We start from the raw sequence: 25,646 nt of genomic DNA on the forward strand, positions 1-25,646 counted from the left end.
GGAGCGCTTCCGGCCCCCTCCTTGCCCCTCCCTCCCCGTGGCGGGGCGGGGCTCACCGCGTTCTCTCGCGAGAGTCCTTCCAACCAGGCTCAGAAATAAGACTCCGGCGTCTCAGCAAAACCGCCGAGTAAACTTTTCCCACGCGGCGGTCTACGGCTGGGGGGTTTAAAAAGCTGGAGGTAGACTCGACGTTTAGCCTCTCAGCCCCGGAGGGCTTTTTTTGCTACCTGTATTTTCATTTTTTGCGCTATCTAGTTGCATCACCTTAGGCAGCTGTTGAAGTTTTTCCATTCGTGTGGAAGAGGGCTAAGCCCTTCCTGTCACCTAGATTTGTGCACGCCGCTCTTCAGTTTGCAGCAGCAGGTGTTACCACTTTGAGCAATCTTTTCTTCCTCTTATGGCCTGCTGAGGTCTAGAGGGAAAATCGCGTGGAAGGCTCCGTACAAGTTCCCGCTGATCACCGTTATCCCAACCCGCGCCCCCCGCTCCAGCAGAGCTGAAGGCAGGACGGTACCAGACAGGGAGAACTGGCCTTGACAGGCGAGCCCTCACAGGCAACTCAGCCTCTTCAATCTCGGGGTGACTGTGCTCCAGCTCCTCTTCCCACAAGTCTTGCAACTGGGGGATTTAGAGGAATGATGGAGCTCTGGCCTTTCAGCCAGGAGACTAACGCTAGTTTCCTAGAGAGCCAGACTCGAGGAGCGAATGGCCCGGCCCTTCCCGTCGGGAAAACGAGTGGGTAGAAATCAGGGAGCGTCTAGCTGGGTTGAGGCCAGCTCCGATGCGAGTGACTTTCCCTCAGCCACGGGGTCCAGAGCGCGCCAGCTACCGCGCGCAGTGCGGCGCGGAACTGGCTGCGGGAGCTCACAATGGGGTTCGCGCCCTCGGGGCGGGAGCGGGCGCGTTGCCATGACAGCGGCCAGCTAGGCGCGCGCCCGGGGGCCCGCCGCCCCCGGGCGCGCGCAGCCTCACCCCCGCCCCGACCCCCCCGTCGCTGAGCGCACCCCCCCCTCCCGCCCCCGACTGTGGGAAGGGGCCGGGCCAGCCTCCTGACGTCTGTGCGGGGTTCGGAAGATGGCTGCGGAGCCCAGCACGGGGCAGTGGCTGCGGCGGTGGTGGCGGCGGGCGGGGAGCGCGGCGGACGGGGGCTCCGCCTTGCGCGTGGGGCGCTGAGCGGAGAGGCGCGGAGGAAGCGAGGGCGCACGGGGGGCTTGGGGGACAGCTCGGCGTTGCCTCTCTGCCACCCGCCACACCATGGGCAGCGCGGAGGACGCAGTCAAAGAGAAACTGCTGTGGAACGTAAAGAAGGAGGTAAAGTAGGAGCAAAGACCCCCGGAGACTCACGTCCCTGCCCGCGCTGCCCGGCGGGGGGGACGCGGAAAGGTCCGTACCCCCACCCCCCGCCGGCACCAGCGCCCGCGGGCCTGGGCCGGGCGGGGGCGGGGTCCTGGACTGGCTGCGGCTACCGGCTCTCTCCCGGATCTGGGGCAGCACCCCTCCGTCCGAGGAGCCAGGCCGGCGCTCCGGCGCCTGTTTGCTCCGCGATCCCGCAGTTCCCCGCCCTGTGACGGCAACAGCGCTGGGATACCAAGGTCGGGGGAGGGGTGGTGGCGATTTCTGGAGAAGTGGTGCTGCCCTTTCATTGCCCAAGCCGAATGGGCAGGGGCGGGGCCCCGCGAGGGCCTCAGCGCTAAACGCGTGGTTTGGGGGCTTAGCTTTGGTTTGCCCTACACCCAAGATTCAGGGATCCCTCTGGGAACTGAATCGCGGCTGCAGGAGGTTCGTCGCACACCTCGCTGCTTCTCCACGCCCACCTCCCTACCCAGAGACCATGGGGGGGGGGGGGGGAGGTTAAGAATGCTTTTTTTAAGACTCAAGATTTTTTTCCCCGTTTAAGGATTCCCGCCCCACCCCAAATGTCAGAAAGAGAAAAAAGCTCTCCCCTCTACTAACGTCCTTTACCTTGACCCTGCCCTAAAGCCCATTTCAGTTTCATCGTGTTGGGGGGGGGGGGGCGGGTACCCATATGAATGACTCACCGCACATGAGAGCTGGAGAGCTCAAACCTGCAGTATGGATTAGAATGGATTAGGCCTCGGGAACCATGAACTCCTTGCAACTACCTTTGTGGCTGTCTTCTACCAGATGTGCAAACTCCATGAGGGCAGGAAACCAGTCTGTTTTGTCCACTATTCTGTATCCAGGACCTGGCACACAGTAGACATTCAATGAGTATTTGGTAAATAAATCTACTGATTTTAGAGACTGCAAGATCTGTAGGGATGTGTAACCTTGGAATACTCTGGACCTAACTCTGTGTGACTTGAAGAAGTTACTTAACCTGAGTCTTATTTTATTCATCTCTGAAAGAAGGATGATGATATGTATCTCATATATTAAAGTGTGCCATAATGGTTCCTTTACCTCTTCCTAGAATTTCAGGATTGGAGAAGACTATGTGTTCTCATAAACTCCTGGAAGGCCCTAGATGGTTCTCCTGCATTAAGTGTGGCCTGGCTACTGTGCCCTACCTAACATTTATTTGTGCCCTTCCCTCTTGTTGGCAAAGTAGTCAAAGTCCTCACCTTTCCAGCTGTGTGTGAGAAGCTGCCTCACCACTTTTGTGTGAAGTGGCCAAGAAAGCATTTTAGGTCAGGAGTACATCAAATCAGCATTTCAACTAAACCCTGGTCTCCCCAAGCAAAAGGGAAATCCCAAGTCATAGTGATTATCCTCGGGAAACAAGCAGTCTAGTGACAGAGGCTCATATGAACAGTATAAACAAGAAGAAAAAAGTAGCCATACCTAAACCATGGATGGATGTGCTAGGATTGTTGCTGTGCTCCAAATTTAGAGTTGGTCAGGGACGTAGGAAAGATTTCTGATACCATGATTCTTTTTTTCAATACTTACAAGGCTTTTTATACTGCTCTAAGAATGATTCCTAAACAAATATGAGAAATGCCCAAAATATGCCACAGCTATGTATATTACCTGACAAAGTTTAACCTGCTCTGAATTCTTAGTTCCCTTCTCCCTTTAGCACTTGATTTAGAGAGAAATATATCCTTCCTCTTCCACAAGTAGAGGAAGTGGGGATAATTGTAGGCAAGGCTGGACTTTCAATACAGAATTTCTGATACAATTCTAGAGTCCTCTGTATGTCCTTCTAACCCCCAAATCTGCCCCACCGGCCTGTTTCAGATGCCCGCAGGTCTTTAAACTGTGACTTTATGCTCTGTTTAATACAAACACCGCTTGGCAAGTAACCTAGGAAGCTTTTAACAATTTAGAGTGCAGGATCAATCTGATTCCCCTCTACCTAACTGCTCACTGTGAGCAGTTTCAATAGGGAGAAGCCTCCAGGTCCTCCCTACCTCCTCTGCAGGCTTTAGAAGCTTTATCACTCTCCAAACTGTACAGTCCTCAGCAAGGGTCTTGGGAGCAAGGGCAGCATCGGAACACTGTATGCCTTGTCCAGAGAATGACAAAGACACGCTCTGCCCAGAGCTTACTTCATATAAGATTTTACAGTGGGGTTGAGGTAATCCATCTCTCTAATCTCCAGTATTAGTATCTGTTTCTTGGCAAATTCCCCCAGGACATCAAAAGTGCTTGACTTCTATGTTGGGAGCAACTAAAACCTCATACATTGCTGATGGGAGTGTAAATTGGTACAACCACTTTGGAGAGCTATTTGGCAAAATCTAGTGAAGCGGAATATACATATCAGAAATGCCTTGTCTGGAAATATAAATGCAAAAAATGAGCACCTATGTTTACTAAAAAACATATTTTTAATGTTCATCGTAGCACTATTCATGACAGCCCCAAATTGGAAACTACCTACACACAGTTCATTGTGTGTTAACATAATGGAGAATGAACAATCCACAAGTACATACAATGTGAACACATCTTATAACAGAAAGAAATCCAGTCACAAAACACTACACACAGTGATTTTATCTATCAACAGTATGAAAACCCATAAAGAGACTCTATGCTGTTAGAAGTCAGGATAGCACATGTCCCTGAGGAGAGTAGTGAGTGGAAGGAAACATGACAGTGGGAGGTGTTCAGGGATGCTGGTCACATGTTCTGTCTCTTCATCTGGATGCTGGTTTCACAGGTGGATTCAGCTTGTGAAAATCCATCAGGCTGTGTAATTATGACATATACCCTTTCCTGTAGTTTTATGTACATCAATAAAAAAGTTGTGTGTATGTGCTTTTTGAAAAGGGCTTTCTTAAAGACAGATGTAACTGCTCATCTTACAAGGTACTTGGAAACTTTTATATCCATGTAGGAACCCAAAACATCAGGGTTCTATCTAGACAGAAAGAAGTCTGGGCTTGCAAGCGTGTGGAGAGTGTCTCTGAGGCCTGGGTGAACATTGAAGAAGTAAATGAGGGGCAGGTTGTTTATCTACAGCCTATAATGAGCTAGTTTGTTCCTAACGGACAGTTTGCCCAAAAGCTCTTCTCCAGCTAAGTACACATGAGCAAATGGCATCCTGTCCGTCTTCTCCACAGCAAGGCACTTCCTCCTGGACTGGAACATCTGCACTGATTGCTTGGTGGATGACATCTCTCTACCTGGTTGCCTTTCCAAGAAGACACTTGGCTTCCCCACCTCTCCCATCCCTATTTACTATCTAATCTGCAAGTAGAGTAGGAGATAGACCAGGAGAGCGGAGCCAAGCTATTTACTTGCCCACAACCCTTTGATCAGAAAAATCAGTAAGATGCTGCCCGTTTGTCCACAGGTGAAGCAAATCATGGAGGAAGCTGTCACCAGGAAGTTTGTGCATGAAGATAGCAGCCACATCATTGCTCTGTGTGGTGAGTGACTGGGGGCAGTGGGAAGAGGGTTTAGAACTGAGGACACTGTCCTGGGGCCAGGGAAAGAGGAGTGCTCAGGTTTAGTAGTTTTCAAATGTGGCTACAAATTAGAATCAGCTGTGAAGTACTTGTGCTCTCCCTGGGCCCTGTCCCCAACCTACTGAATTAGGATCTCCAGGGCCAAAGGATTTGTATATGTATTTAGTTCCCTTGGTCTTTGGTATGCATGTGAGTCACCCAAAGAACTTGCTAAAACACAGATTCCTGGGTCCCAACCCTGGAATTTCTGATTCTGATAGGTCTGGGGTGGGCCTGAGAATTGGCATTTCTGACAAGTTCACACATGGTTCTGAGCTGCTGGTCCAGGGACCACGCCTTGAGAACCACTGACCTAGGTGATTCTGGTCTGGGAACTGCTGCTCTGGTTTATGTTTAACTTTGGGGAAGGGTTTGTGTTTTGGAATGCTTTCTGTGCCACATCTACTTTCTTTTTTATTTAAAAAAAAGTTTTTTAACGTTTATTTATTTTTGAGAGAAAGAGAACGTGAGGGGGAGAGGGACAGAGAGAGAGGGAGACACAGAATCCGAAGCAGGCTCCAGGCTCTGAGCTGTCAGCACAGAGCCTAATGCGGGCTCCAACTCACAAACTGCGAGATCATGACCTGAGCTGAAGTCGGACGCTCAACCGACTGAGCCACCCAGGCGCCCCTCAACTTTCTAACTAATCCCACTTGTGTTGCTCTGGCATTCTCAGTTCTCCAGACCCTGAATTGGGGGCAAAACAGCATGAGCTACAACAGGAGGGAAACCCAAAGCCTTCCCACCTTAAAAGGGAGAACGTTGGTAATAAACCATCACTTCCTCCTCTCCTGAAGACTTCTGCCTTTACAGGGGCAAGCTAGTCTCTATACACAATAGAGTTTTCTTGGATTTCCAGGACTTTTATCTTCCTTTCAACTCCCTTTCTAAAGAGCAGTTTGCCATCTCTGTGTTGTTTTCCTTGGCTTCTGAGATTGGTGTTGGGAATTTGTGAAGAGAGGCTGTGTGTTTCGGAGTGAGAGGAGCAGACAGTAGCATGGTGAGGCATATAAAGCTGCCTGCCATCAGTCCAGCAACAAATGCTGTGGGTCCACCATGTGCTAGATCCTGTTTCCGCATAGGGAAATAGCAGTCACAAGATGGACAGAGTCTCTGCCCCCAAGGGCTTACATTCTTTGGGGACAGAAGACACGTGCACACATAAATATATCCTGTATGATAAAGGTGTGGAGAAAATAAAAGCCGAGAGATAAGGGACAGCTATCGGGAAGAGATGGCCTGTGGACCCAGCCTGAGTGACACACTGATGCAAGTGAATCTTGGTGCTCTGCTAAGTTATCTTGGACAAGTTTCTTAGCTTCCATCACCCTTAGTTTGCTCTCCTAAAAAAGGGTGGTGATTCCTACCTCTAGGAATCTTTGGAGGGATTGAGATGATGCATGAGAACATTTCTAGCATTGGAAGAGCTCAGGAAATGTCTGTCTTTCCTTCTCCTTTGGATGTTGAGGATGAAACTAGGTTTACAGGATTTCAGTTCCCAACATCTCCCTTTGGGTGTTTCCTGGTTCTTTAAGATATGTTATGATTCTCAGGGTTACAAGGAACAATCTCATCTCACCTTTTCTCAGGCAGAACCTATGTTAGGGGAGAAGCATGGTAGTCTTTCAGTAAGTGGCTTTGAAGAATATTAGACCCCTGCTCCTTTCCACCTGTGTTGTGTGCTCCTAACATTAGCCACTATTTGTTGTTGTCACCAGAAGGGCTTTGCTGGTGGCCCAATTATGCATGGCTTAATTCCTTATCCAGAGCACATTCAACAAACAGAAAACAGAACAAAATAGTGCAAACAGCTTGTGCATGGGCGCCACACGTGGGTGGCCAAGGGGGAATAGGGGAAAGAGAGGCAGAGAGAAAAGTTGTGGGTATCTCACATTCAGGCCAATTGGGATGAGAAGAAACTGTCAGCTCTCCTGTGATCATTGCAGAGGCCCCCAGGAAGCAATGGAGCTTTCGCTTTGCTTTTGTCTCTTGCCTAGAAGCCCCCCCACCCCCCACCTCCCCTCCCCAGGCTCTTCCCAGCAGGCAGGAATATTACCCTCAAAAGGAATGCTGCTTCTCCTTTCAGCCAGTTTTGGTTGCTGAAGCCGAGCAAGGGTCTATGAAATAAACCCAAGTCTCCAGGATTGTAAAGTCAGCCCAGGAGCAAGAGGAGCCCCGTTCTGCTGGATCTCAGGAGGTGCTTTAGGTCTGCTAGCACAAACTTAAATAATGTCTACAGTCAGATGGAAAAGGTCCACACAAGAAGCTGTCTGGGTGTGACGCTGCAGGCAGTGGTGGTGGGGACTGGGATGGACTGAATATTGCTTGCCACTATTCAGCTCCTGCAGGAATGCCAGCCCAGGCTTGCCATGGCCTTTGTTTTTCTCTTAAGAGAAGACAGAAGTCTGGGTTTTTATATGAAATTTCCCAATTTTTATTTTTTTAATGTTTATTTATTTATCTTTGAGAGAAAGAAAAACACAAGTCGGGGTGGTGCAGAGAGAGAGGGAGACACAGGATCCAAAGCAGGCTCCAGACTCTGAACTGTTACTGCAGAGCCCAGTGTGGGTCTTGAATTCACGAAACACGAGATCATGACCTGAGCCAAAGTTGGTTGCCTAACCAAATGAGCTACCCAGGCACCTCTGAAATTCCCCAATTTTTAAAGGCTAATAACTAATTCCCATTAAAAAAATTTTTTTAATGTTTATTTATTTTTGAGAGACAGAGCGTGAGTGGGAGAAGGGCAGAGAGAGAGAGACACACACACACACAGAATCCCAAGCAGGCTCCAGACTCTGAGCTGTCAGCACAGAGCCCGACGCAGGGTTCGAAGCCACGAACTGTGAGATCATGACCTGAGCCGAAGTCAGACATTTAACCGACTGAGCCACCCAGGTGCCCCAACTATTTCCCATTTTTATATACTTTATGTTTATTTATTTATTTTGAGAGAGAGAGAAAGCGCGTATGAGGGAGGGACCGAAAGAGAGGGACACAGAGAGACTCCCAAGCAGCTCCACACTGCCAGCATGGAGCCTGATGTGGGGCTTGAACCCACAAACCTTGAGATCATGACCCGAACTGAAGCCAGATGCTTAACCAACTGAGCCACCCAGGTGCCCCAACTAATTCCCATTTTTAAAAAATCTGTGGGCCAAACAAAAGGCATCTCTGAGCCTCTGCCAGTCGGCTGCCCCTGCCTTGGGCTCGGTGCGTACACTGAGGAGAATGCTAGCAGTAGGGGCTGTGAAGCTAAGTATAAAGCTGTATAAAGCTAAGTCAAGCCCACAGGGAAAAGGAACCCTTAGGCTTCGTCAAAATTGGTATTCGGTGGTGAGGTAAATCCCAGTTTGGGTTCAAAATAAGACACGTTTAAAGCAGTGATTATCAAACTTTTTTCCTGTCTGCAAGCCGTTTACATGCATCATACAGTAGAATGGTAATCAGGGATTCTTGGGAAGAGGCAGGGAAGAATAGGTAAGTATTGATGGAAAACTCCACCCCTCTGGCATTTTGGAGATTCTAATATGTCGGTCTCCTTCACCCCTGGGCAAATGCTCTGAAATGAATTTCTAGTCTAAAGTAGATCCAGTCTTATACTGACTGGGTTGTGCTATTGTCCTAGCCTTGTTCAGAATCCAGCTTTGTTCTGGAAGGAATTGGAGTGCAGGGAAGATGAGGAGAGAGGTGAGCAGAGCAGAGGTTGTGGAGGCTGGATCAACCACAGAATAGCCACATTTCCTGGAGTTTGGACAGTACTGGGGCCCTGGGCCCCTCTACTCTGCCCTGGCCCCTCTGTTCTTGGCAGAGGAGGGCAAGGCCTCGGCAAGATGAGCTCCTCTGAGCTTCCTTAGAATAGAGACATTTGAACTGGAAACAGAATCTTCCTGGAGAGCCTTAGAAAGGGAATTGAATAATCCCTGAGTTGAGTCCTGACCCTGGGCAAACCCAGGAAAGTTGCACCAGACCCCTGTTCCTATTATCCACAGGAGGAGGGAGACTCCCAGGACTGGTAAGAAATGTGTCTTGTGTGTGCACGTGTGTGTGTTGTGGTTGTTCCTAAACCTGTTTGTCCAGAAGCTGGTCAGGCTCCTATAGGTAGAAACCTTGTGAGGAAATCTTGTGTGGAAGCTTTGCTGGCAACCCCTGGTTGGCAGGGAGTGGTTCTCTGTGTGCTGTTCTCCAACCACAGAGCATGGCTGTCAGAGGATCCGGCCTATGTGACTGCCCACTCCCACAGGCAGAGGCTGAGGCTTGGAGAGTAAGCCCAAACCTACCACTGATACCACCTTTTTGTCTTTAAAAAGTCTTGTCAAGTTTGCATTTTGTTCCATGATATGGTCTTTGAAACTTTTATTATTATTATTTTTAAGTTTAAGAGAGAGAGCATGCATTGCGAGGGAGTGGACAGAGAGAGAGAATCCCAAGCAGGCTCCATGTCCATCAGTGAGGAGCCTGACGTGGGGCTCGATCCCATGAACCACGAGATCATGATCTGAGCCAAAATCAAGAGTTAGATGCTAAATCGACTGAGCCACCTAGGCGCCCCTGAAATTTTTATTTAAATGTAAAGACTTTTGAATCAAATTCTCCTTGTTTTCCTTGTGGCTTCTTAAACCTCCAGGTATAGTCTGATATCTCCTGCCACCCCCTCTCCCCAAGGGCAAGGTGCTTTTAACTTTTGTTTGTGGGAAACTCAAGGTTAAAGTAAACAAACTGTCCCAGCTTTAGCCTTTCAACTTTGCATTCAAAATAATAATACACATGCTTTAAGAGAACTCATTCGCTCTCTTCCTGAAGTAATTCAGGCATCAACCCTGGAGCACCAGAGAAGCCACCATTTCTCTGGACCTGCCCTTCCTTCATGTCTGGGTGTGGCTGCCTCCACAGTATTTCTGTGTGCTCTATTCTGATTGGGTGCTGAGTTTGGATTTTAAAGTTTGGTGGGTAGAGCAGGTTTACAGAGAGCTTCCTGGCACAGCAGGTTCTCAGACTCTCAATGTCTCCTCTCCCCAGAAGGCATTGGGATCAGAGCCCAGGGGGAAGTCAGCCCTGCCCCTCAGTCTCCCAGTTCCTAGCTCTCCCCACACCGGTCTTTAGATCCTCAACCTGAGGGTTGTTGCTTCAGGCTAAAGATGAGCTGTAAATGGGAGACAGGGGTGGGGCCTATGGAGCTGGGAACGGCATCAGGGCTTTATTAACCACCCGCTCCCTGTTGCTAAGCAGCTTTCGTTAGCCTGGAAGGTCGGCTGTGGCTGCGGTGAGCTCCTCTGGGGTATGGCAAGGAGATGCTAATGAGCTGGGTGAGAAACAGGTGCTGTGGAAAGATTTGCGTTTCGCCTGAGATGTTGCAGCCAGATACTTTCGGCACATTCTGAGATTCAGGCTCCAGGCAGTTTTTGGTCTGTCTCTTTTCAGTGAAAGGGATTCCTTTTCTCTTCTTCCCACCCATACTGAATCAACAGCTCACTCTCAGGATATCTGCCTTCTGCCTTCCATCTGGAAACAATCCAGATGGGGATTGTTCTGGGGAAGTGGCTCCTCTCACCCTGTCTTGGAGCAAAGCTGAGGGCATATGGTGGTGATCGGTAGCTGAGACACTAAGTGTGTGACCATGGCCACAGCAGCCCCAAAGAACTCTGAACCTACCCCGGAAGATTGGTGTAAGGACTAAAGGAGTGACACAGGTAAAGCACACAGCATGGAGCCAGTAGGTGCTCAATAAATGTTGCCATCACCACCGCAATGACCCACAGAAACTTTCTTCTTTGTACTTGAAAGTGATCCTACAGGGAGCAGGGATGGGTGAATTTGGTGAAGGGGATTAAGAGTACGCTTACCATCCTGAGCACTGAGTAATGTTGAATCATTGTGTTGCACACCTGAAACTAAAATATATTACACTTGAATTTTTGTAAAAAAAAGTGATGCCTGGCTCAGTCGGTTAAGCATCCAAACAACTCTTGATCTTTGCTCTGGTTATGATCTCATAGTTTGTGGGTTCGAGCCTCAAGTCTGGCTCTGTCCTGGCAGTGCAGAGCATGCTTGGGATTCTCTCTCTGCTCCTCTCCCATTTGTTCTCTCTGTCTCTTTCTCTCTCTCAAAATAAATAAACTTTAAAAAAAAGTGACCCTAAAACCTTCCCCATCAAGTCTCCTAGAACCTTCTCCAGGATTCCATCTGAGAATCCATGATTCTGTGAGGAGTATCTAGATAATTAGAGAAATTTGAACTCTAGGAACTCAATCAGGGAACCTTTATAATATTAGGAAATTTTTATTAATCTTGTAGGTACAATCAAGGTATTATATACATCTTTTTCAAAGAGTCATCTTTTACAGATACCTACTGAAATATTTATAGATAAAAATATATAATATTTAAAATTCACTTCAAAATAATCTGGGGATAAGTGAAAAAGTGGTTGGAGGTGATACAGCTGAAACAAGATGGGTCATGACTTGACCATTGTTTGGGTTAGGTGATGGGTACATGGGGTTAATTCTTTCGTCCTCTTTACTTTTGTATATGTTTGGAATTTTCCATAATGATTATTTTTTAATGTTTATTTATTTTTGAGAGAGAGAGAGAGCACATGAGCAGGACAGATAGAGGGGGCAGAGGATCCTAAGTGGCTCTGTGCTTACAGCAGAGAGCCTGATGGAGGGCTCGAACTCATGAACCATGAAATCATGACCTGAGCTGTAGTCAGATGCTTAACCCACTAAGCTACCCAGGTGCCCCATAATGATTTTTTTAAAGGAGGAGGGGTGCCTCGGTGGCTCAGTCAGTTGGTTGAGCGTCTGACTCTTGATATCAGCTCAGGTTTTGATCTCAGGGTCGTGAGTTTAAGCCTTGTGGGTTCACACTCCATGCTGGGTGTGAAGGGCGCGAAGCCTACTTAAAAAAAAAAAAGAAAAGAAAAGAAAGTTGGAAAACCAGGGGGAGCGGATGGGAAGAGGAAGAGATAAAGTGAGTATAGACAACTGTCCTGAGAAATTTTACATAAAGGGGACTAGCTAAATGGTTCAATACCTGAATGGGGGATATAGGACCAAGGGAGGTGGTATTGGTCGTAGGTGGGTTTTTTTTTTTTTTTTTATGTTTATGTACAAATGGGTAGTATCTAATAGGGAAATATTAAAGATACAGGGAAGAGAAGTGATGTTTGTTGGAATGATGTCCTTGAGAGGTAAAAGGGGCTGGAACCCAGTGTGTAGGTGGACAACCCAGTGTGTAGGTGGCCTTAGGAACATAGCCAGACCATCTGGAGGGACAGAAGAGAAGGCAGGGGATGGGCATGAGGTGCAGAGAAGAAAGCACCAATGTTCATGATCACCTTCAGTGTACTCGAGAAGAAAGCAAGGAGCCTTTTGCACCTCTGCATAGCCTGTGGCTTGTAGTCACTCAAAACCTACTGAGATGGGACCTGTTCTTTTCCCTAATTGCTGCTGAAGCTCAGAGAGATTTAGTGGTTTGGACCAAGTCAAATAGATAGGGAAAGGAGCCAGAGTTTGAACCCACATGTGTCTTGCTCCAAAGCCTGTGCTGCCCAGGAATGGGTCTATCTGTGTAGCCTACCTAGGAGAGGAGCCTTGTGGTGTGAGGTATTGAGGAACAGTTGGCCCTTATGGAGATGTAGCTCACGTCACCAAACAGTGGACTCATGGTGGCCAGAGATGCTCCGGGAGACAGTGAACCCCTTGCTGAACTGAGGGAGGCCAACGCTGGCCTGGTCTGTGGGAAGCCATTGTGAGCACTATACACTCAGATTCTGCCCTGCATCTCCATCAGGGCAAAGAAGAAAGGTGTATGTGTTAGGAATTTCATTTCCCTCACCTGCTGCTTTCTGGAATATCAGAGCAGTGCCTTCTCCTCCTAATGAAAGTCTGGAGGGGAGAGTTGCTTTCTTGTTTCAGGGCATTGAACAAGGCTGACTGCCCTCAAAAGCTGAAGCAAACAGTCAGCGTCACTAATGCAGTTTGAGAGAAAATGTACTCTAGTTACCATAGAAATGCTCATTCCAGGTAGAAGCAACTGTTACAAATCCATGGGTGAAATAGCCAGCCAGGGAAGTGGGAAGGAGAGCGGTGGATGATGCCTTGCCTCTCCTTTTTGCCCTTCCCACTTCATCTGCTACATACAATACACTGACTTCTCCCATTAGCAGTTGGAAGAAGTTCCTACTAAAAATTTTTTTTTTTAATGTTTATTTATTTTTGAGAAAGAGTGAGTGTGAGTGGGGGAGGGGGAGGGACAGAGAGAGAGGGAGACACAGAATCTGAAGCAGGCTCCAGGCTCTGAGCTGTCAGCACAGAGCCCGACGCAGGGCTCGAACCCACGGACCGTGAGATCATGACCTGAGCCGAAGTCGGCCGCCCAACCGACTGAGCCACCCAGGCGCCCCTAGAGATTACTTTTAAAAAGTTGTTTTAAATAAAAATAATAAAAAAATAAAAATAAAAATTCTGCTCTAAGTAGTATCCTCAAAACTCCAGGACCCAAAGCATCCACCTGTCTAGCTGCTCCACCCTGCACTTTCCTCGCTTAGGTTCTCTATGGCAACTACAACCGAACTCCCCCGTTGCACAGATGGCAGACGGCAGAGGTGGGGGAGCAGGAGTTACTTTCCACACCTGCTCCTCCCATTACCATCCCTTCTTGGCTCAGTGCCTTGGGCTTAGCCTTCCTGTTAGGCTGTGCTAACTCTGGATATAGTGTCCCTGTATCTCAGCCAACTGGCCTAGTTCTCTGAAGGCCACTCAGTGGCTCCCCCTATTACCAGGCCTCTGGGCTGCTGAGCACAACTTTCAACATAGGTATATATGTGATAGCCAGGGTTGCTGCTGAGGCTCCCTAGGCTGGCTGAGGACCCTTCAACAATCACTGCTGTGTGTGCTGCACAGCCATAGTTTTAGTCCATTTTTAAAAATTTTTTAAATGTTTTATTTATTTTCAGTGGGAGGTGGAGAGAGAATCTCAAGCAGGCTCTGTGCTGTTAGCACAAAGCCTGATGATGCGGGCTTGAACTCACAAACCATGAGATCGCAACCGGAGCCAAAATCAAGAGTCGGACGCTCAACCAACTGAGCCACCTAAGCACCCCAGTTTTAGTCCATTCTTGTGACATCTCAGCTTGTGCTAGCCCACTGAATTGTTTCTCTGGTCCTTGCCCAGCTCAGATCACTTATGGCTTCCCTAAGCAGAGCCCAGGTATTCCTGTGGGGGTGGGGAACCAAGCCAATTGGGAGGAATGCTGCGGGAACTGGTGAAGGACTGGGTGCCCATGGACAGACCCAGCCTTTCTGAGTTTTGTGAGTTTTGATTTCGCAGGCTAGAAAAAGTCTCTAACATCGTCTCATGATAGAATCATGGTATCTGGGTTGGATGGTCACCTGTTTGTTACTATTCTGAATTGGTAACGTGTTACCTGGTTCAAAAATCAAAACTGTACAGGTGCACCTGGGTGGCTCAGTCAGTTGGGCGTCCGACTTTGGCTTAGGTCATGATCTCATGGTTTGTGAGTTCAAGCCCCACGTCAGGCTCTGTGCTGACAGCTCGGAGCCTGGAGGCTGCTTTGGAGTCTGTGTCTCCTTCTCTCTCTGCCCCTCCCCAATTTGTGCTCTGTGTCTCTATGTCTCTCAAAAAATAAATAAATGTAAAAAAAAAATTTTTTTTTATCAAAACTGTACCGAAGAGATACAGTGAAAAGTTTACTCCTTTTCCTGCCGCCATTTACCCACTTTCCCCCCACTTACCTGTTCCCACACAGGTAACCACTACCACTTTTGTTTCTTATATATCCTTCCAGAGTTTTTTATCCTAATAAGAGAAATTATATTCTTTGTTTACTGCCCACGTACCCTTTTTGTAATGAAAAGGTATCCATCCAGTCATAGTGTTCTGCATCTTGCTTTCGGAGACTTTTCATTGTTAGCTCCTAGAAAACATCCTCATTCTTTTGCAGAGTTGTTTAATAATCTGTTGTATGAATGCCCCATGTATACTTAACCTGTCCACATTGATGGACATGAGGATAGTTTCCAGTCTTTTGCTGTTGTAACTTAAGTACTCTTGCAGTTACATCTGTAAGCTAGATTCTCAGAAGAAGGTCAGAGGTTATTTGCAATGGTGATAGACAGTGCCACCCTACCTCCACTGGAGTGGTGCCAGTCAGCTCTCCTCCCAGTATGGTCTGAGAAGATTTAGTAACTTCCTGGGTCCCTGCCATCTCTATCTACCCGTGTCTTCTCTGTTCTAAATTGGACTCCTGGGAATGGTTAAATTGGTATGTAAGGAGTTGTGGGAGGGGCCCTTTAGGATTCTGTTAGCACTTGGGCTCTCCAGCCCATTTAGCCATTGTTAAGCCCCATAGCTTAACAGACTTTATTGGCACATCAGAGGCTGGTGAGGCAAAGTTCCAGGGCTAGTCTGGGCTTGTAATTCCCAGCTTTTCCCTTGGTAGATAGTACCAGACCTTTTGGGAGAGGAAATGTCCACAGCAAAGTTCTTGCAGTTCCCTGGGCCTTCTTGTCAGTCGTATGGGATGACAGAGTAGAGAGGGCACCATGACTCCAAAGTTCCAAGAGCAAGGTGAGGGGTGAGAGGGTTATGCTTGTTGAATCATGTCTGTTTCTCCGTTTCAATTCATTTACCCAAACCTTTCCACCCCAACCAATGACCAAAACCAGCGTTGATTTTTATTAATTAGTACACTGAGCTGGATATTGTCAGGGATATCTCACCCCTCTTCTGGCGGATCCAGAGTGGCTGTGGGTGGTACCAGGACCCAGTGGGACAGGGGCTCCTGAACCTTCACTTAGGAGGAGGAGAGGTTCAGCTGACTTGGTGCTTGAGCCATGATTGGCATCTCCTGCCACAGGCCTCCACCCTAGGGAATGGTCATGGTGGCAGTCTGGGACAGAAAGCTGAATAAGGAGCTGGAGTTCTGCTTGGTGCTCTGGGCTTTCAGTCAGGAGAGGAGAGACATGGGCCTCTGGCTGGTTTCTGCTGGGAAAGGGTGCTTGACAGTCTGTGAGAGGCCCTCTCTGGAGACTGAGGGCAGCAGGAGAGTTGGGCCTTGTGGCTGATGGCTCTGCAACCGAGTTCTGAGTGGTGTTGCACTGTACATTGTGGGGCAGGGAGAGTATTCTTGCATCTCTGAGTTTCGACCAGTGGAACCATCTGTGGTTCAGCGCAACCCAAAAGTCTTAGAGCAGGGATTCTAGAACTTTTGGGGGTCATGTATTCCTTTTAGAAGCTAAAAATCTTGGATCCTTTATCCAGACAAAGAGCACTCACCTAGTCATACTGGAGCACACCAACAATTTTGTATGCAATATTTGGGGGTCTTTGGAAGGCCCAGAAGCCCACCCACAAACCCTCAATTCTCGATCATTGTTAGTGTTACTATCATCATATTACTATCTTGCCTATATGCCGCACACAGTATTTTTCATTGCGCGTGCTGACTTTCTGCGGTAGACAGCCCTGTGGGAATGGGAAAGAACAAGTGTAGTTTGAACAGCCACTGGCCAAGGAGCCCATGGAACTGGATTAGGATATACCTGGCATAGAGGATCATTTACTTTGCTTGGAAAGTAGAGAGTTGAGAGGGATTTCTCCTTCCCCAGACATTGCCTGGCATCTTGCCTGCATTTCACAGAAGGAACGTATGGGCTGTGGGGTGAGCAGGAGGGTACTAGGCGTGATGTTTGGGCTTCTCTACCTGCAGTAATTGCTGAGGAATGCCTCCGCTCACCCCAGAGAGCCCTAATGCCTGTGTTCAGAGGCTGCCTGAGAGGGTGGGTGAGGCCAGGCGGGATGGGAGTGCTGCTCCCTGCCATCCCCAGGCTCCCCAGCCTGGCTGCATTTGCTGTCTCCTGGGGAAGGTGGGAAGGCTAATGTCTCATTATGCCAGCAATTAGTCACATCACTGAGGCACATGATTCCTTGCAGGACTGGTGCCACCAGCTGCCACTCTGGCTGTGTTCAGTGCCGCTTCTCTCCAGAGCACTCTGAATGGGGCATACAATCCCGGGAAACGGTCACCACTTTCCTACAGGCGCTGCAGCCCCAGGACCAAGAGACTGGGACTCATTCACCTGTGTACCACAGGGCCACACAGGACCTCCAGAGACCAAGGGGACAGCCATGGAGTAGAGTATGTGGACATTTAAGCAGAGATTCCCTCACATGCCCCATACAAGTAAATATGTAGATACGTCTGCATACACATGTGCACATACGTGTATGAACGTGCTGTGAAGGAAAGGCTGTGCCTTGTAAAATAAAGTCCTCTGAGGCCCAACCAGGGAAGAGCCCAGAAGGAAACAAGTAGGAGGAGGGTCCTGCTTTGTTTCCCCTCCCTTGGGGTGTTCTCACTGGGTCTGGCCTGCAGGTTGGTCCCAGGGACTCTCTCCAACTTCTTGACTTCAGTACAGGAGCAGGCCAGACAAAGCCCTTATAGCACAGCAGTGACTGCCTTCCAGTTACTAAAAATGAAGACGAAAACCAGGTGAGAGCCCAGGGTCACTGGTCGTTTCCTAAGCTCAGGCTTCATATTCTAACAGCACTAGTCACAGTCGACTTGAGGGGCCTCAGTTCCCCTGTTCCTGAGAGAATAGCATCTCCACCCACCTCTGGACAGCCTGCGGCCCTCTCTCTAATGTGCCCTCTCCCCTTCCTGCCAGGGAGAGGTCTTGTAAAAACCCAGCCCTTGCAGCTTAACTGTGGAATAGGATCTTGCCAAAAAGGGCTGAGGGCTCAGGCACCGGCAAAGACCAAGTGCCTCCCGTGTGCCAGACTCGTGCAAGGGCTTTATGCCCTTCATCTCATGTAACGTTTCACGCCAATCCTAAGTAGCCCCATTTCACAGATGACAGTGGGCTCAGAGCATTATCACCCACGTTTCCTAGGGGTATCAAGTGGCTATGCTAAGCTCCAGACCCTGTTCTGACTCCCCCCTCTAGCACAGCACTTGTCAATCCATGCAGAAAGAGCACCTGTGACATGAGGGGAGCCCTCCTCACACCTGTGGCACCCCCAACATACCTGGAGAAGGTGAAAGGGTCTGGGCTAGGATTTGGGGTCCTGGGTCATGGTCCTGGCTCTGCCACTGTGTGACTACAGTCAAATCCCTTCCCCTTTCTAGGGCTTTCCCTCCTTGATAATGGCCAAGCACCGCCCCCTCACATACTAATATTTGTAGGCTCTATATATACCAGGGCAACTCCCCGCCCTTTCCCACCAAGCCCTTCCTACAGGATACAGATGGAGAGAATAAAACTAGCCCCTAAAAACATGAATGAGTGAAGGGAAATCCTCCCAGCATGGGAAATAGAAACCTCTCACTCTTGGCTGCAGGGCTCATCAATAATTCAGGGGCTGATGTTGGGTCTGATCTCTGCAGTGGCCTCATCAATATTTCAGCTCCTTCCCAGAGCTCTGTTCCTTAGCAACCACATCATCCATGCTTTCCAGGAGGGCTGCTGGGCTTTGTGCTCCCTGCAGTCCCTGTTGTATAGGTGCAGTCCGTGCTTGCCCTCGTGGGCAGGTGAGGAGCCACTCGGACTGGCAGCTTTGGGCCTCACAGTCCCAGGGGCGATGCTGCATACAGGAGGCATGGACACACCAGGCGAGGGACAGGGAGAGGGACGGTATGGCATGTCAGCCCCTGCAGGTCCACCCTGGCCAGGGGCAGAGAGACTGGGAGGGGAATTTTGGAAGGCGGTCAGGGTATGTCTCCATGGCTTGCCTCAGACTGAAACCCCTCCCCCTCATCCCTGCATGGGTCAGAGCCCGCCCTTGCCCCTCTGCTCTCCATCGGTATGAGGAAGAGGAGTGTTTCTCCCTTTCCCCCTCTCACCTGGGCTCAGGTGCTCGTTCCCTTTGTGGCTCAGGTGCAGTGGAGGCTTGCCTGCTACATCAGCTGAGACGCCGTGCTGCCGGCTTCCTGCGCAGTGACAAGATGGCAGCCCTGTTCACCAAGGTGGGGAAGACATGCCCAGTGGCTGGGGAGATTTGCCACAAGGTACAGGAGCTACAGCAACAAGTAGAGGGCAGGTGAGCCCCAGGCCAGCTCCTCCCATCCCTCTCTTCTGCTTTTTGAACTTGGCATTTGCTACTTCCCAGGTTGGCTTCCTGGGCTCATCTCTTGCCGGGCCCCTTGGGTGAAAGACCAGCCTAAAGGTGGGGGTTGGCTCCTTTTAGACACAATGCCCTGTCCCCCACTTCAACCCCTCATTTTAGTCCTCTGGGTTCTTGTGGCACCAAACTCTGCTCCCAGTGCCACCAGTCCAGGGCCTACCCCCAAGCCCTCACACTTTCTTTGCAGGAAACCCTCAGCGGGCAACCAGGATGCCCTGCGGAGACAGGGCTCTGCCAGCGGGAAGGCCCCGGCTCTCAGCCTACAGGCCTTAAAACACATATGGGTACGCACAGCGCTCATCGAGAAAGTGTTGGACAGGGTCATGCAGTACCTCGTGGAAAACTGCAGGTGACTGCCCCATCCCCCAGGCAGCCCCTCCTTGGGGCCCACCTCCTGAGCAGCCCTGCACCCCTACGCCTCAGCAGGCTTGATTGTTCACAATAGTCTATAGACTTGCCCCGTCTTCCCCTCTAGCACCCCAAAGGGTGCTACACCAGGAACCCTACCTGGGTAGACCACACCAGGCACCCCACAAAGAGCTCAGTCCTTATGTACTCACTTCTTAGTGATTCACATGAATGTGGTCTTTGTGGAGATGTCCCTGCTTGGTAAGCTTGACTGCCCTGGAATGAGTCCTGCTGTCTGTCTCTCCCCCTGGCAGCAAGTACTACGAGAAGGAAGCGTTACTGGCAGATCCTGTATTTGGCCCCATCTTGGCCTCTCTTCTAGGTGAGCCTAAGAGCAGAGAGGCTGGTGCTGGGCTAGTGGGGGCTGAGGGACAGGTGCTAAAGGGGCACCGTGTGAGCTGACTGTCCCTGTCTTCACAGTGGGACCTTGTGCCTTGGAGTACACCAAGCTCAAGACTGCTGATCACTACTGGACTGACCCCTCTGCTGATGAGCTAGTCCAGAGGCACCGTATCCGGGGTCCCCCTAATCGCCAGGACTCCCCTGCAAAGCGCCCAGCCCTAGGAGTAGGTATCCCTCTCCCCACCCCTCATACTTATCCAGGCTATGCCCATGAGCCTGTATGGAAGGGCAGTTTGGCCTCCATATTCTTTGCAGACGCAATCTGGGCCTTGGAGATGCACCAAGGTACTGGTTACCTCAGGAGAGCCTTTTATCCACACTGGCACTTAACATATAAATGCCAGGAGCACACCAATGGTCCATGGCTGGAGAGAAGAGGGCGGCCAAGAGCAGACCCAGGACAGAGTGGACCCCTGGGTCAGCTAGAGGGTCTGTGTGGAATCTTAACATTCCCTGAGGCTGATTCCCAGGGCTGGGGGCTGAGCCGTGCCTTTCTGCACAGATTCGGAAGCGGCACTCAAGTGGCAATGCATCAGAGGACAGGCTAGCTGCCTGTGCCCGCGAGTATGTGGAGTCCCTGCACCAGAATTCAAGAACACGGTTGCTCTACGGCAAGAACAACGTGCTAGTGCAGCCAGTAAGAAAACTTTAATGCCCACCCCTCCTTTCCCTCTCCTGAAGGCCCCAGGATTGGAACCTTCCAGTCACGTTTGTCCCGTTCTTCAGGGGTTTGACTAGCGAGAAGGGGGAGAAAGGGCCCTGCCCCCCACTTCACAGTTTCACAAGCCTTGTGCCCAGCCTTGAGTTGGCAGGAGGCAGGAATGTCATCTGCCCTGGATAACTGAGAACCAGGCTATCCAAAAGTGGGAATGGCAGCCAGAAGACAGGACGAACAGGATGGCTGGCCCAGGATGTACCTGGCATCCAGGAGACTAACAAGACAGAACCAGTAGCAGCACCAGACCAGCCAGGGAGAGGAGGTGCCCACATCTACATGTCACTTGTGTTCTCCCCTACTTCCTCCTGGCCTCCATTCCAGGATCCCGTGACTATGCTAGATCAGCCTCCCCAGCTCCCGCCTGGAGCTTATTTCCCATAGGCCTCCCCTGGGAGCCTTGACCCCTTATCACCTCTCCCTTCTGCTGTGTCTCCTCCCCCTAGAAGGAGGACATGGAGGCTGTCCCTGGCTACCTCTCCCTGCACCAGTCCGCAGAGAGCCTAACTCTGAAATGGACCCCCAACCAACTCATGAACGGGACTTTGGGGGACTCCGAGCTGGAGAAAAGGTGGGGGCTCTGGGACTCCCTCCCAGAAGCCAGGGAAGGGTTGGGGGGGGGGCCTGCCTGGGGGGAAAGGTGGGTGGACATACTCAGCTTACTCCAGGAGGCAGGTCTCACTCCTTATCCTGATGCCAAGAACTGCAGGAATAGGCTGCCTGGAGAGAGCTCTCTAAGATCAAGCCAGGCCTGGCATGAAGAGCTTTGCCTGAGCCAAGCTCTAGGCAGCTGAGACTGCCGGGCTCTGTGCCATGACAGCACGGGGCCCAGAGGGACATGGCTGGCTGAGGTCACTTCTCGGCTATGGTCCTCCTGTCTTCAGGGTAGTTTCACAGGTATTGGTGGTGGGAGATGAAAAAAGCGGGATGACAGGTCTTGGGACACAGTGACACCAATCTGGTTCATTTCCAGCGTTTACTGGGACTATGCCCTGGTTGTGCCCTTCAGTCAGATTGTCTGCATCCACTGCCACCAGCAAAGTGAGCCTCCCTTGTCCTGGGTACAGGGTTGAGGGGAAAAAGACCGCCTTCTCCCAGCCACATGCTGTGCATGGCCCATTGGATATCCTATCCTCCTCCTGTCATCCCCGTGCTTCACCTAACCGGGAGGCCTGGCTGACTGGGCTGTGGTGATGGCCAAGAGGTCTCAGGGAGGCCCAGCCTCACTCGCCCACGTACACCCCACAGAGAGCGGCGGCACACTCGTGCTGGTGAGCCAGGATGGCATCCAGAGGCCGCCACTGCACTTCCCACAGGGAGGACACCTGCTGTCCTTTCTGTCCTGCCTGGAGAATGGACTTCTGCCCCGAGGACAGCTGGAGCCCCCGCTCTGGACCCAGCAGGGGAAGGTACCTCAGGGCTTGGAACACTCTGGAGTAAAGGGATGTGTGAGGGGGGTTCTCTGCTCACCTTCCTTCCTTTCTCCAGGAAAGCCTCTCCAATTTAGAGGCTGCCTTGGGTGGGACCTCGGATCAGACTCTGCTCTGCACAGGCTGACCACCCACCCTTCCCTCCGCAGGGGAAAGTGTTCCCCAAGCTACGGAAACGCAGCAGCATGCGGACTGTGGATGTGGAGGAGATGGGCACCGGGAGGGCCACAGACTACGTGTTCCGGATCATTTACCCCGGCCACAGGCACGAGCACAGTGAGTATCCCAGGCCTCATCCGTGGAGGAAGGGAGAAAGATGCTCAGGGAGGTAGGGGAGTACAGTGAGACCCAGGAGGGGCTACAGGCAGGGTCCACTCACTGACCAGGCCAGGTTGAGAGGAGGGGTTCATTACTCAGCCTCTCCCCAGACCATCCCTTGCACATCATCCCTCTGAGAAGCTGCCTGTCTCTTCCCCTAGCTGTCTTCCTCCGCCTCGTTACCCCAAGATTCTTGGCTCAGCCGATATTGTACAGTATCCTCTTAGCCTTTCCTTCCCTGCCCCAAGGAAAAAAAAATGTGGTGAGACCAGAAATAGAAGATGGAGAACTCTACATTCCTCCTTGGCCCACAACCTGACCTCCACAAGGCAGCCTGGGTGCAGAATCAGTGCTTCTTTATGGACGGTGCAAATTGTTCACTGACTCCTCCAGAGCCAGAGCCCTTCTCAAACTAGCTACCGATGAGAAGAGCTTTAACTGGAGTAGGGATGCACCTGAAGAAGGTGAAACTTGGAGCTGCCTGGGGGACCTTGGGGACTTGGGGGCTGAAAAGGTGGCTGGGCGCTCATGGGTCCTGCCCTGCCTGCACACCTTTGGGCCCATGGGGCCTGTGCATAGGTATCTGGTGACACCAGAGTTTCTTTTCTGGTCTGAGTGCTGGTACGCCCTATAGGCCAGACTCGCCAATCGTGGGGATAAGGTCAGAGAATTTACCAGTGTGGAGCATTTACTGCCAGCTGGACCACCTGCTGCCTAAATTTCCCAACTTGTGCCAATAAGTTGTGAGCAAGTTGTTTCTGTATTAGTGGACAGATTACCCAGACTGCTAACACACAGCCATGGCACAACCAGCCCCAACAGGCTTGAAGGGTACAAGACAGGGGGATTCCCCTTCCAGAGGTACCTAACTAGGAGTCATGTCTTGTGTCAGAATGTGTTTGCAAACCTGGCATTTAATCTTGGGCTGTTGCTCGGCTTAGATTACTTAGTCTCCGCTTCCCCTCTTTAAGCCTTGGCATTTCCCAATTCTGGTCACTTTGCTTCAAGGACTGCTTCCCCAAAGGGCAAGCCAGGGCCCCAGGAGCTGAAACCCAGCCGAGTGACTCAGGCTCCTCAAGAGCAGCTCAGGGCAAACCTTGGAGAACTTTGGATTTACAGTCTGAAGAGGGGGTTTGGGTAATCTTCAAATTTGGTCTAGCCTGACCGTGATGCGAGCTAAAGAATGATCAGGATCCATCTGCCGACAGTCGTACCCAGCCTTGGCCAGGGCTGGGGAGCTCCTGAGCCGCCTGCCTGTCCCAACTGGTCCCTGTCTTTCACTACCCTTGCTCCCCCATCAGTTCTGTCTTCTGTTCTTCCTAGAGAGGGTCTCCAGTGGAGCTCTGGAGCTGCCGCTTTCCCTCACTTTCTTCCATACTGTCCCCAATAAATGGTCCAGAGAGCTTTCCATCCCACATCCCCTTCTCCGTGCCAGGCAGGTTCCAGGTGACCCAGACTCTGCTCCCTCCCCATAAGGAGGGAGTCTGGTCCCTCCTGCCTGGACCAGGGTCCTCATGCCTCTGCCTCTCTCGCTGTTCTCTTTGAGCAGTCACTATTAACTACCACCACCTAGCGGCCAGCCGCGCGGCCTCGGTGGACGATGATGAGGAAGAGGAGGATAAACTGCACGCGATGCTCTCAATGATCTGCTCGCGGAACCTCACAGCTCCCAATCCGATGAAAGGTTTTTATCCCTGCCCCTCTCCTGCCCTGCCCCGCCCCACCCCCTGGCCCACCTGCCACCCACCGCAGGGGCTCGGACGGCAGTGTTGGCATTATGGGACTGGTACCCAGGGCGGTCCCCCATCAGGAGGCAGGTCAGGGAGGGTGGAAAGAGGTGCCGTTAAAAAGAGGGGATGGTACAAAGAGCAGGTGGCTCTGGGCTCCCCACTTGGTGTAGTGTAAGGAGAGGGCTTCATGCCTGAGAGGGAGGATCGTCTGCTAGGAAGGTCTGACTATTGGGAGCCCTGAATGGCTCTCCGAGCACTGTTCCCACTCCAGGGGGTCATGCTGGCAAACCTGAGGCAGTGTCTCTTTGTGCCTTGCTGGCAGGGAAGGCTGGACCCTCAGCCCTGGACCTCTGGTCCCTGACTTGACAGAAACAGGATAGGGGCACCAGGCCCCTTCTTGGGGGGGGGGGGGGGTGGAGGCTGGATAGCTCACACGAATGAGTCCTGTGGCTCAGGTTGAGGTGCTGGAGCCACCACGGGAAGGGACCTAGGGGTGGGTTTACCCAGCAGGGCTGAGGGCTCCGGCAGGTACTGCCTGGTGCTTCAGCATGAAATCTGGAAATAAATGTGCCAGGGATATAAGATAGGTGTTTCCTGCCTTCACAGAGCCCGGAATCCACAGGGACAGAGGTCCCTTCGTTGTAAATGACACAGCACAGTGCCCATGGCCCCTCAGCATTTGTTCCTCTGTGTACCACCCATCTTTCTTAGCACAGAGCTAGGCTGGTAGAGAGGGAATCCTGCTCTTTTTTTAGAAAGTGACTGGCCAGGGGACCTGAGAAGGCTAGGCCGGGATGCTCAAGGGAAAATTGGTTATGAAGGGCCAGCTCTCTCGGAGTTTAGGGGAACTTCCCCGTCCCCGCCCATTCCCATGCCACAGAATTTATTTCTTCTCCCCTTTCCCTTCCCTACAGAATGTATTTAAGAATATGTGACACCCCAGCCACCAAAGCAGCCATGGGTCTCCCCCCTTCCTGGGAAACCAAGTCCATGGCCTAGCACACATTTAGCACACCCTTAGCACAGCCCTACCAGCTGCCCCCTACCCACCACATGCCTGCCCTTGCACCTCCCTGCCAGCCCTCCTGGTAGGACCCACAGACCAGCCCGGGCAGGAGTGCAGGGGAGCCAGACAGACTGCCGTCTGGCCCCTTGCAAACCTGGGCTTGGGGCTGATGCTTATTTATGGGATAATGGACTTTGAGCAGTTTGGGAAGGCTGAGCCGAGAAGGACAGGGATCCCCAGGAACTGATGTCAGGCTTAGGCTGGGGGTCCCAGCAGAGGCCCTGTCCTGGCAGACTTGGCACCAGGAAGCCTGTCCCCGACTAGTCTTAGGGCCTCCAGGGTCAGAGAAGCCTCCATGTACATGGGGACCCGAGGCCTCAGGGCTTGTCAGGGCTTCCTCTTGGGGAACTCAGGAGCCAGACCAACCCAGTAGGCAGCTCCTGGGCCCCAGTACTTGGGAAAGGGGAGGAGGCATGAGAGGAGAATTGGCAGGTGGTTGGGGATTTGACGTGGGAGCCCCCACCTCCACTCCAGTCCATAATGACAACACTGTTGAGTCCGTTC

At 51.2% G+C, this 25,646-nt stretch overlaps 1 protein-coding gene across 7 annotated transcripts in view; it reads left to right on the top strand.

Annotated features, from left to right (window-relative positions):
* The first annotated feature begins 1,168 nt into the window (after positions 1 to 1,168).
* The window catches only part of SGSM2 (small G protein signaling modulator 2), a 37,280-nt gene continuing 12,802 nt past the window's right edge, over positions 1,169 to 25,646 (top strand). For 2 of the 7 annotated variants that reach the window (XM_040455519.1, XM_040455520.1), the window contains exons 1-12: positions 1,255 to 1,311; positions 4,769 to 4,844; positions 18,827 to 18,989; positions 19,261 to 19,422; positions 19,736 to 19,803; positions 19,902 to 20,047; positions 20,386 to 20,520; positions 21,045 to 21,169; positions 21,572 to 21,639; positions 21,847 to 22,007; positions 22,178 to 22,304; positions 23,896 to 24,030. In XM_040455519.1, the coding sequence (XP_040311453.1) occupies positions 1,255 to 1,311; positions 4,769 to 4,844; positions 18,827 to 18,989; positions 19,261 to 19,422; positions 19,736 to 19,803; positions 19,902 to 20,047; positions 20,386 to 20,520; positions 21,045 to 21,169; positions 21,572 to 21,639; positions 21,847 to 22,007; positions 22,178 to 22,304; positions 23,896 to 24,030 (1,423 nt within the window). Of the gene's footprint in view, positions 1,312 to 4,768; positions 4,845 to 16,883; positions 17,089 to 18,826; positions 18,990 to 19,260; positions 19,423 to 19,735; positions 19,804 to 19,901; positions 20,048 to 20,385; positions 20,521 to 21,044; positions 21,170 to 21,571; positions 21,640 to 21,846; positions 22,008 to 22,177; positions 22,305 to 23,895; positions 24,031 to 25,646 lie in introns of those variants that run through there. The other 5 variants (XM_040455521.1, XM_040455525.1, XM_040455522.1 and 2 more) reach the window with 5 other exon arrangements.

This window comes from Herpailurus yagouaroundi, unplaced genomic scaffold, assembly GCF_014898765.1.
Source record: "Herpailurus yagouaroundi ecotype Mexico unplaced genomic scaffold, PumYag 215, whole genome shotgun sequence".
NCBI lineage: Eukaryota > Metazoa > Chordata > Mammalia > Carnivora > Felidae > Herpailurus > Herpailurus yagouaroundi.